The sequence below is a fragment of the Simochromis diagramma genome, unplaced genomic scaffold, assembly GCF_900408965.1.
Source record: "Simochromis diagramma unplaced genomic scaffold, fSimDia1.1 OVJJ01000387.1, whole genome shotgun sequence".
Lineage (NCBI taxonomy): Eukaryota > Metazoa > Chordata > Actinopteri > Cichliformes > Cichlidae > Simochromis > Simochromis diagramma.
The window spans coordinates 9555590-9566258 of NW_024387152.1; the positions used below are offsets into that span (position 1 = coordinate 9555590).

Sequence of the window (10669 nt, forward strand, 5' to 3'; positions counted from 1 at the left end):
GTCTGCCAGTTGACATGTACTCTGACCCAAAGAACTACGAGCTTCACAATTGGTAACTTTTAAATAGTTTCAGTGTTTTCTTTAAAAACCACGTTTTTGCCTTTGAAAATATTGGTGGCTTCTTCTCAACCCTCAGAACTCTGCCCTAACTTGAAAGCAGCTCAAAGTCTTGTGTTGCAGTCTGCTAACACACTCAGTGTCACAGCCTGATCTGAAGCTAACATTTTTTTCCCAGATCAAATGTGGTCATTTTTAAGACCAAGAAGCTGGTAATTATTTTTTTCCTAGACTAGAATTCCCAGCACAAACCTTTCGGTCCCCGACTTATTATCTGCTGGAGTGCGTATGTGAGCGTATTCCTGCCAGCACAGTAGTTAAGATTTCCATATTCCCAGCAGTCATTGGTGTGTTCACTCTTTTTCCTGGTCCTGTGTGCATTGGGACCATCACTGTGGTTACTCCTGTTGGGTTCACCCAGATAGCAGAGCAGTCACAGAGGTACTGAGGAGCTTTCTCTTGAAAGCAAAAACTGGAATATATTTCAGTGGGGTTTTTGTTTGTTTGTTTTAAAGATGCTCTTCTAAACATACTTGAAAGTATTGGTGTAATTCAGCTGCTAGATCAGTCCAGTTGGGATTCGCACCATCCATTCTGCATGTAAAATTATGTAAATGTATTTAAAACTGGTATCACAAGCTTTTTCATTTGTTTGGTTGCTTATGGATATATTTGTATCTGTCTAGAAATGTCTATTCACTTACTTGCTCAACAGTGCAACACTTAGCTTCCATGATGGTTCTTGAACAAGCCCCCCCCCCCCCCGAATCTCACCACCCACATAATTTACACAGTAAATTGAATCATGTGACCTGCATTGGTTTCTATCTTTTGTCCTGTTTGCTCACAGGAAAGTGACAGCACTGGCAACACTACTAAACATGGTTAAGTGATATCTTTCCTATTGTGTTGGCTCTGAAATGATGGCTCATTGTTACCCCTAATTCCTAAAGCGCAACAAAATATGGATGCAATAAATTGGAAACGCCTTCAAAAAGTAAATCTAAACTATCTGTCTAAATACCATCTGAAATGTTCCGTTCTATCACTTCAAACCCCTTTAATATAGAATAAAAATGTTCAAGTAAGACAAGCCACATCCTCGCGTACTGTGTGTTAAGCAGTGTTTTTGTATTGTGAAGGTCACGGATAAACATTTTCTGGGTAAAACTGTACTATATATACACATATGCATCACACTCTGCTAGTTCAAACTGATGACAGTCTTTCCCTTTATTAATGTCTTCTTTCTTTTCACCAGGCTTTTGGTCAGTGCTTCCCAGGATGGCAAACTCATTATTTGGGACAGCTACACCACAAACAAGGTAACTGAAACAATTTAAATGGTCAGTAATTTGGGGTGCTTTTTTAAGTTCCTGGTGTTTAACCAGTGAAATGTACAAAGAAAGACACACATCCTCTCTTACGTTGGTATGGGAAGTTTTTTTTTTTTTCTTTCCTTGTGGTTTGATCAGTGAGCAATACGTTCTAATAATATTTTAAAACTGATAACACCAAAACACTGTGAAATGATGAGATGATGTCATAAAATGTCACGTAGTTGGTTAGCTTGTTCAAAAACCAGAAAGCTAAAACAAAACTTCTGTTGACCCAGAGCTAACCATCCTTTAATCTTGAGCTGTAAACACAGACGGGCAGAAGATTTTAGATGTCACCAGGACATATAAAACACAGAAAAACACAATAAAGTGGGGCCAGGAGATCTGATGAGGTCGGGGTAGTGTAAACATAAGATGTGTACAGTCATCCTTCACCAAATTTCCAAATGAACTGTTGTCTTTTCCCTTTCATCCAAGATCAAGTCAGAATAGAAATAATGATAACTCCCAGACTTCCATTTGCAAAAGGTTAAGTTCATTGTAATACAATTCACAAGCGTTTTGTGTCAAGTAATGCTATTTATAGTGAATACTGTGCCCTTGAAAGGTTAAGTTAATACTGCAGACAGACTTTGTCACATGCCTGCCCCTTCTCCCTCTCTTCCATCTGTCACTGCATACTATCTAATATTAAATCTTGCTCCTCTCCTTCAGGTCCATGCCATCCCGTTGCGCTCCTCCTGGGTGATGACGTGCGCCTATGCCCCTTCTGGGAACTATGTTGCCTGTGGTGGCCTGGACAACATCTGCTCCATCTACAACCTGAAGACCCGTGAAGGAAATGTGCGCGTAAGCCGCGAGCTGGCCGGACACACAGGTAGGCAGGATGCTTCCATTAGCTTGTACCCATTTACCCCGTCAGTCCCAGGATGTTGGGAAAAGTCTCCCGTTCAGAGACACAAATCCCTCAAGGGTTATGTCAGAAAGGGCATCTGGCGTAAAAATCTGACAAGTGAAACATGTGGCCGTACCTGCTGCAGCAAGCCCTTGTGAAAGAGTGCAGCCCAAAGTAGCTTTGATTTGTCAGCGTTCTGCAATCTCTGACAAGGGCAGTATAGGTCATGGCAGGACTCAAGTCACTTGATTTTTAAGACTGCATTCCTCATTTAGGTTTCAATTTGGCCCTCCGTTTGAGTAGATGGAAGTTCATATTTCTCACTTTTTTTTTTCTTTTTTTTTTTTTTTAACTTTTTGTTGCTTGGGCTTAAATGTGGTTGTGAGACTGGTAGTTTCATCTTGTGAGTCTGATTCTGTCGGTGTGTGGTCATGGTAACATGCTTTTGAATATTTGGCAAGTCTTTTGTCAAAGCAAGACTTTGCAGCCATATAGGATGTAGCCATACGTGTGTGTGTGTGTGTGTGTGTGTGTGTATATTTATACATACATACAAGTCCTTCTATAAACAACCAGTCGGTTATAAGCCATTATGTTGCTAAGGTAGCCCTTATATAATGGTGGAAGCCCAGTTATTTTTTTCAGATCCAAAAGATACTAGTCATATTGTGCATCTGTCTCCATTGTGTCATATACCAGCTCAAGCTAATGAAAGTGTTGAGCTCTTGGGCGCAGAGCATTCATCTGATCAGTGTCACATGATGCAGGAAGTGTGTCAGCATTTTAGTTCCAGTTCCTTCGCTATTGGGAGGGGTTTAGAAACTCTGCCAGCTAGTAAAGGAAGAATTATGGAAGCAAGTCATGAACCAGGAGATGCCCTACAGCTTTTTCTTTTCTTTTTTTTTATCTGGTTGTGAATTAGTCAATTCATCTCTCCCACATCCAGCTCACATAACATTCTCTGAGGGTGGGATGATGATTTGGGATGAGATTTCTTTCTCTGTGCATAGTATAAGGGGAGGAAACTTGTCTTATAGCTCTGCAAAATAATATATCATATTATAGTTTTTGATTCAGTTTCTTTCGCTCCTCTCAGGTTACCTGTCCTGCTGTCGCTTCCTGGATGACAACCAGATTGTCACCAGCTCTGGAGACACCACCTGGTGAGTTGGGATATTGCACCCACTGCGATCAGTTCAATCAAGTACACTTTTTTTTTTCTTTTTTTTTTTTTTCTTTTAAACAGTTGGGTCAGAATTTCAACCTGTCAAGAGCTTCAATATTTTACTGGTTTCAGGGCCATCACATTGGCCTGTAAGTTCTTTAGGTTGTCTACAATATTTATGGAAATACAAGTGTTCCTAATTTCATACACTCGTGTAGTGCTTTCTGCTAGAGAGCTACTGTTTAAATACAAGGTGGCTAATTAGTACATCTTTCTGGGCTAGATTCTGCTCATAGGTCAACAGTCACTCTGCAGAGTAAATGACAGTAAATCATCTTTGCGTTTTCTTGCAGTGCTCTGTGGGACATTGAGACTGGCCAGCAGACAACTACTTTTGCTGGTCACACCGGCGATGTCATGAGTCTCTCGCTGGCGCCCGACACCAGGCTGTTTGTGTCTGGAGCCTGTGATGCCTCGGCCAAGCTCTGGGATATCAGAGAAGGAATGTGCCGACAGACCTTCACTGGCCACGAGTCGGACATCAACGCCATCTGCGTAAGGATACAAACAGAAACCTTATATGCTAGTCATGTCAGGGTGTCAAGTCTTAAAGCCACTCAGCAGATTACAGTCAGATCTGTCAGCAAGTCTGGGGTTCTTGAGCAAGTCGAGTAAAATGACTGGATGACTTGGCTCTGTTTGTGTTGACCTTTTTGCTACGTTTAACTTTAAAGCTCTTTCTAAAAAGGCTGAGACAGAGCAATTTGAAAAAACAATTAACGCTAACTGTTGAGACTTTGTTTTAAATGAACGATCTTGATTTCATAGTACATAGTAGTACTGCAAGTAGTATTCAGTATGCTTTGCTCTAAAAGTGATGACTAGACGGACTAAAAACAGATTTGGTATGTGATATCTGCCCTTAAGTGTAGATAATTAGCTTCACTCTGAAAAATCGCACAAAAGTAAGAATACTTTAGATTCCCCTGCCCTTTGTTACAGTTCTTCCCTAATGGCAATGCATTTGCCACGGGCTCAGATGACGCTACCTGCCGGCTGTTTGACCTGCGTGCTGACCAGGAGCTGATGGTTTACTCACATGATAATATCATCTGCGGCATCACCTCTGTCGCATTCTCTAAGAGTGGCCGCCTACTGCTGGCTGGCTATGACGATTTCAACTGCAACGTCTGGGACACTTTGAAGGCCGACCGTGCAGGTAGGCACCATACGGAGCAAAAGACTGGAGCTGTGTGAATGTGATTATACTTCACTGACAAATGTGAACTATTTTTCTATAATTTGAAATATTCACATTATGAAGCCTTTAAGGAAAAAACAAAACCTAAAATTATTATTGCTGATGATTTGATTCACTGCTGATGCTGAGTCGCCAATATGCCATGAAGTCAATATTTCCACATGTGCTGCATTAGAGTGGCAGCACTTAAAAGGGTAAGGTCAGGACTCCTCATTCACAATATGGAGGTACCTGTTGTGGCATTGCTTCAGTTTCAGAAATATTTGCAATTAAAATTTTCTGATGTCGAGCATTATTCTATGAAAGTAGCCGGCATGCTAACAGCACTTTTGCAACTTTGCTGGTGTGGCCAGTACCTGCACAAACTTGTCAGTTGGTCTTTTACAGTTAGTTCTTGTTGAAGAGTCAGTAATCACCATTGTATTGACATATTCACCATGTGTAGCAATAACGTCATTTAAATAGTTTTAAGTTGTTATTATCACTAGATCAGGCTGTGTGGCAAACAGAAGATTTTTGGCTTGGCGTCATAAATGTTTGTAGTTTGTTGAAGTTACTGCAACTGTTAGTGAAAACACTGATAGGAGTATGTTTGTTCTTTTGTTGTGTTGCATTAAAAGTAGCATTTGTGTTACAGCTTATACAGCTGCATCTATTCTGAGGGTTTTAGTTCTGTCAACATGGCGGTGAAGAGTTCACTGTGTGGTAGTTGTCAGGGAATGATGGATATGTTCAAGCCACCAAATAACCTTATAGCCTGCAGACACTGTTGAGGAGCTGCTATAAAGGGAGACACTATCATAAGGCCGTTCTGGGAAACTAGGAAGAGAGTGTATTAAAATGCCTATTAAAAATGACTTTGACTATTAAACCTAACACTATTGGTGCAAACCAGAGACGCGTCAGCATAAATGCACTACTCCTGCGCAATGCTTTACTTGTGAAGGTTGATGCTAATCTGGTCTAATTGCACTTGCACATTGTCCCTGTGAAACCTGACGAGTTTAAGCAGAGTGGGAATAAATATTTTGTAGCCAAATGTGCAACATGTAACATGTTTTAGTTATTAGTGTATCATATGCCGGTATCGATGTGTATCTGCAGTCTTGGTTAAGCATGTTTGGCTTTATGTGAATACTTTGTGGAGTAATATTTCCCCATTAAATATCTGAAGCCAAACTGTAGCCAAAGGCCAATAGTAAGCAGCTGAGAGAGGAGAATCATCCCCTGTTCGAGTAGTGAAGAGCCCCCATGGAGGCATGAATACTTGATCTATTGACTGCATCGTGGGATCAGAAGCCAACATCTTAGCAGACAATTTTTCTTTTTAAATATATCGATCCACTGGTGTATGGAGTATTGATTATCAGTATATTGGGTCAGCATCAGCCTTTACTAACTGGTTTATAGCCTCCTCTGCACTTTATGGTTTAAAACAAGTTTCATCTTGCCCTCTTTCACCTTTTTCTAAAGTGTTTCATCACGTAATCAATTTCCAAACCTGCATCTTTATTCTCGAGTCTATGTTAGCCTGCAGTACCCGTCAGACAGAGCAGGTTTGGTGCTTTGTCTCATCCTCTGCTGTCTTGGCAGGTGTCCTGGCCGGTCATGATAACCGGGTGAGCTGCTTGGGTGTGACTGACGATGGCATGGCAGTGGCAACAGGGTCCTGGGACAGCTTCCTCAAGATCTGGAACTAGAGTCTGAAGGTAGGTGTTAGCACCAGCGCCTCAGAGTTCATCTTTACTGCCATCTGGGGGTTTAGATTGAAACTGCAGGCACCGGCTTAAATGATTTTAGTTTTGTGCACAGTCAGTAACTTTGCAGAATAATAACGATAAAATGTTTGTTTTTTCCAGATGGCATCCGGACTCCAAAGTTGAGTGGAAGACCATTCCAACATCACGATGTTCAATTTTATTGCATATCCAATCTTTTCGAAAACACACCATGATACTGACTCCAAACACCCCCTCCAAAAAACTATCAAGGGCAAAAATTCTCTCTCTCTCTCTCTGTCTCCTTCTCATTTAAAAGAGCACAATTGTCTGTCACTCATTAAGCTACAAAAAAAGAAAAAAAAAAAGCTTGGGGAATTTAGTGCTTTCAGAGTGGAACTGAGGGGAAAATTGTGCATTCCTCCTACGACCATGGTCTGGTATTGTTATAACTGAAAATACAAAAACCCCACCACCGCTGCCACCACCACCATCACCAAGCGAAATGTGTCCTGCGTCCTCATTATGCACAGGTCTGAGTGAAGGTTATTACATGGCAGTGATCTAACTCTTGATAGCTTTTTGACCATGTTTATTTTTATTTCTTTGTTTTGTTTTTCTGTTTAGTTGAAGAGGTAGATCAGTGAACTGTCAGTTAATGTTTAAAATGAGGATCAAAGCTTTTATTTCCTAGTCTTTACACATTTTTAGAGAATGTTTTTAAGTTGGGAAAAATAAAAGAATCTCCAGATCGCGTCATTTTAAATCCAGCTTTATCCCACCGGAGAACAAAGCGAGAGAATTCAGCTTCAACAGGGAGTCCTCAAAGCCACTTCTGGCCCTTCTGTATATTTAGCCCCGTAATACTTTTACTGTCTTTTGTTTGGGTTTTTTTTTTTTTTTTTTGTTTGTTTGTTTGTCCCACACCACACCCCAGTGTAGTCCACAAATCTGTTTGCACAAAAATTAAACTTTGCATATATACTGTCTAAAGGAAAAAAAGTTAATTAACCAAGCACATGCTGTTTATGATGACGAATGCTCGTTTTTAAAACGGAAAACAACAACAACAACAACAACAAAAAAAAAGAAACCCAAACATTTTAACCATTCTTACACCTTTTTGTCTGGCAACAATGTAGAATAAAGATTAACCCATCAGATCATAATCCACCCTGCCCCTCGTTTTGTTTTGGTTTGTTTTCTGTTCATGCCCTCCCCTCCTTATCCTTTGTTTTTCCCCTGGTTTCTGTTGCCCGTGGTTGGGACCGGTGATGTGATTTGGTCAGGTAGAGAGTACCTCCACTTTAGCCCGGTTGCAATCCGGACGTTTTCTCTTTTAACAGAGGTGCCCATTCCGTGCTTGGAAATGCAGTTACTACTCTGTGAATGACATGTTGTATAAATCAATGTTTGAAAATAATGATATTGAAACTTTTTAAGTTAAAAACGAAAAAAAAAAATTTTGGTTGTCTGCCATGGGTGGGTTATCTCTTAGAATCGCATGCTGTAGAATTGCTTAAAAGGTGCATATGAAATTAAGTCCTTTTGATGTTTTTCTTTGAGAAAATAACCTGTTGAATATATCAATACGATGGTATTTATATTTTTCTTTTTCCTTTTTTCCTTTTTTTTTTTTTTTTTTTTTTTCCTCCTTTTTGTTTTTGGCTACTCCGTGCATACATGATTCAACTAAAATGTCAAAGCTATGCACTCGAGAAGCAAACCCTGCGACATTAACGGTTACTTGGTCCATACTTGGGAGGGATTCCACAAAAATTAAAGTAATGTAAGTGTTTAAATTGTACACACATACATACGTACATTCATTCACGTAAACATACACAATCTCCAATGGAACAAAATAAAATTTTCATTCCTTCTGTAGCAAACGAAATTCCATTTACAAAGGAAAACATTTTATAACAGGTTTTTTCTGTCCTTTAATAAAAAAAAAACGGGAAAAAAAAAATCTTGCAGCATCTGAATGGCAGAAGTTTCTGTTGTTCCCTTCTTGTAAACAAACGCTCTTTCTTTAGCAGTAGTGACATTTTTTCCATTCTGTTTTTTCTCTGCGACATTCTGTACAAAAAAATGTGCTGTAATTGTGCGTTAGGCCTGGAGTTGGCAAAAAATAAAACAAAATAAAAAAAAATATTACAAATTAATTAAATTCCCTTTCCTTTTTCTCTCTTTCTCTATCAAATAACTGTAGAGCTCTGCACCCCCACTGTTCCCTTTTCACCTTTTGTATTTAATTTTAAAGTCAGTCAGTGTACAACCGAAAGCTGGATGCAAGATAGAAACTATATTAAAATGTACTGTTATTTAAGATGTAATAAAAAGCAGTTTGAGATGACCTACTGTGTTGAGTGTGATTCACTTAGAGCATTTCCCACTGAAGCTAGAATGTTGCAGACTGTTTGGTTTCCTTGTAATTATGTTCAAGTCAATAAACAATTTCTTATCCACTGTTGAATCAGCCTGCCTCTTCTGTACAGTCATTAACGCACTCACTTAACTCTTTTTGTTCATCAGCACTTACAATGAGTGTGAAGGCACCTTCTTGTAGTGCCACTCTGTTTGAGTGTGAAGACTAAAAATGAAATTGCAGACTGTGACTATTCCCAGCTTGAGTAACAGCAGCATATGTGTCCACGCTTGCTGAAAACATCAGCGTAATTATACACGCCAATCTTAACTGGCGTGCCTTGCTAAAGAGCATTTCCCTCAGTGTTAGCAGTTTGCATATTGCTTACTCGGTATATTCTCACACTTGCTGATCCCTGCTTCACCGATGGATGATCAGAGTCCCTTCTAATGATGGACATGCTTTGGTAATAATCCTTGACGTTTACTGCCCTCTACTGGGCAGACATTGAAATACAAATACAGATTATTTTGTGTGGATGTGGCAGAGAATGCATGACCATGAGCAAGTAGTTTTCCTTCTAGATGACCAGCACATCTGTAACAACTCCAAAGAAATTACCGAGTCTGGTCTTTCTGATGACATGTAGAACTTGATAAACAAGTGGCAAAAATAAAGATAAAAAAAAAAATACTACATCAAAATGTACTGATTCAGCCTCTTGGGTAAAATCACATTTTTTTCTTAAGAGCTTTGTTTTTAAATTCACTGTATCTCCTGTTAGTTACTGGAGTCGTGGGAGGAGGGGGGATCTAAAAACGGAAGTAGTGGCTCAGGGTGGGGGAAAAAAAATCACACCCCACAATAATTTCTGTTGTAATCTCCAGCGTTTTCTTTGTGTACAGGCTGTGATCAGCTGAAGTGTGTTGCTGCTGAGGTTTACTGCTCTTTGTGGATTTACACAGCTGAATTCAAGCAAATGTTTCACAAGCTGTCTTGGCTGATTTCCATGGTATACTGTTTATACTGTCTTTTTACTACGCAGCACACAGTTGGTATAAAGATTCAGTAAATGAATCGAAGCTTAATCGCTTACATCTAAATTCATCTCTGCTACACTTGATGTATCCTTGATGTAATCTCTGACCATGAACACTACAGTCACTGTGGTGTTCAGTCCAAAGCAGTGCTTTACTTTAAATTCACTGAGCAGTTCTTACCTTTAAATCTAACATTTCTTCTGCCTCCCATCCTGTCTTTCTTATCTTTCTCCATCTCTGAGGTTTCTTTGCTTCTTTCTTTTCGCTCCCTAGGAAATGCAGCAGCTGAACCTTTAGCTGGCAACACACCGTGAGTCAAACTGCATACAAACGGCTTGTGTGTGTGCTGATATCTGTCCAGCTGTTAGAAATGTTGCATTTGATATGACCTGCCGCAGCATGTGTCTCTGTAGTGCGAACTAGATCCTGAAGTACAACACAGGCTCCACTTTAGCCACTGGTAAGTATAGTGCTGTGAATGATGCATAAATAATATGTTGTTGTTTTTTGTATTTTATCTCTGCATATGTGATAAGCTCCGGTGATGGCTACACCAACAGCATTGTCTTTTCTGTGTTATTGTTCCCTCCATTTAGGCTCAATGATGTTTGATGGAAATAAAAACTTCCCTCAAACATGTTAAACCTAAATAACATAAAGTTAGGTAAAGTAATGTGAATTCTAGTATTTGTACTCTGTTATTTCCCACCTCTGTAAAGTTGTACTGATTGACTGAAGCACACTGAAGTGTGTAACAATTGCCACAGTATTCTTTATTTTTTGTTTTTGTGCAAAAGTCTTGAGCCACACCTCATTTCTTCA

General features: G+C 39.6%; 1 protein-coding gene across 3 annotated transcripts in view; it reads left to right on the forward strand.

The window, feature by feature from the left end:
- gnb1a (guanine nucleotide binding protein (G protein), beta polypeptide 1a) overlaps nucleotides 1-8908 on the forward strand; it is a 29930-nt gene extending 21022 nt beyond the window's left edge. For all 3 annotated transcript variants that reach the window (XM_040048180.1, XM_040048182.1, XM_040048181.1), the window contains exons 5-11: nucleotides 1319-1382; nucleotides 2112-2274; nucleotides 3389-3455; nucleotides 3811-4012; nucleotides 4460-4676; nucleotides 6312-6427; nucleotides 6578-8908. In XM_040048180.1, coding sequence (XP_039904114.1) covers nucleotides 1319-1382; nucleotides 2112-2274; nucleotides 3389-3455; nucleotides 3811-4012; nucleotides 4460-4676; nucleotides 6312-6418 — 820 coding nt within the window. In that variant the 3' untranslated portion in view covers nucleotides 6419-6427; nucleotides 6578-8908. The remainder of the gene's footprint in view (nucleotides 1-1318; nucleotides 1383-2111; nucleotides 2275-3388; nucleotides 3456-3810; nucleotides 4013-4459; nucleotides 4677-6311; nucleotides 6428-6577) is intronic.
- Nucleotides 8909-10669: the final 1761 nt, after the last annotated feature.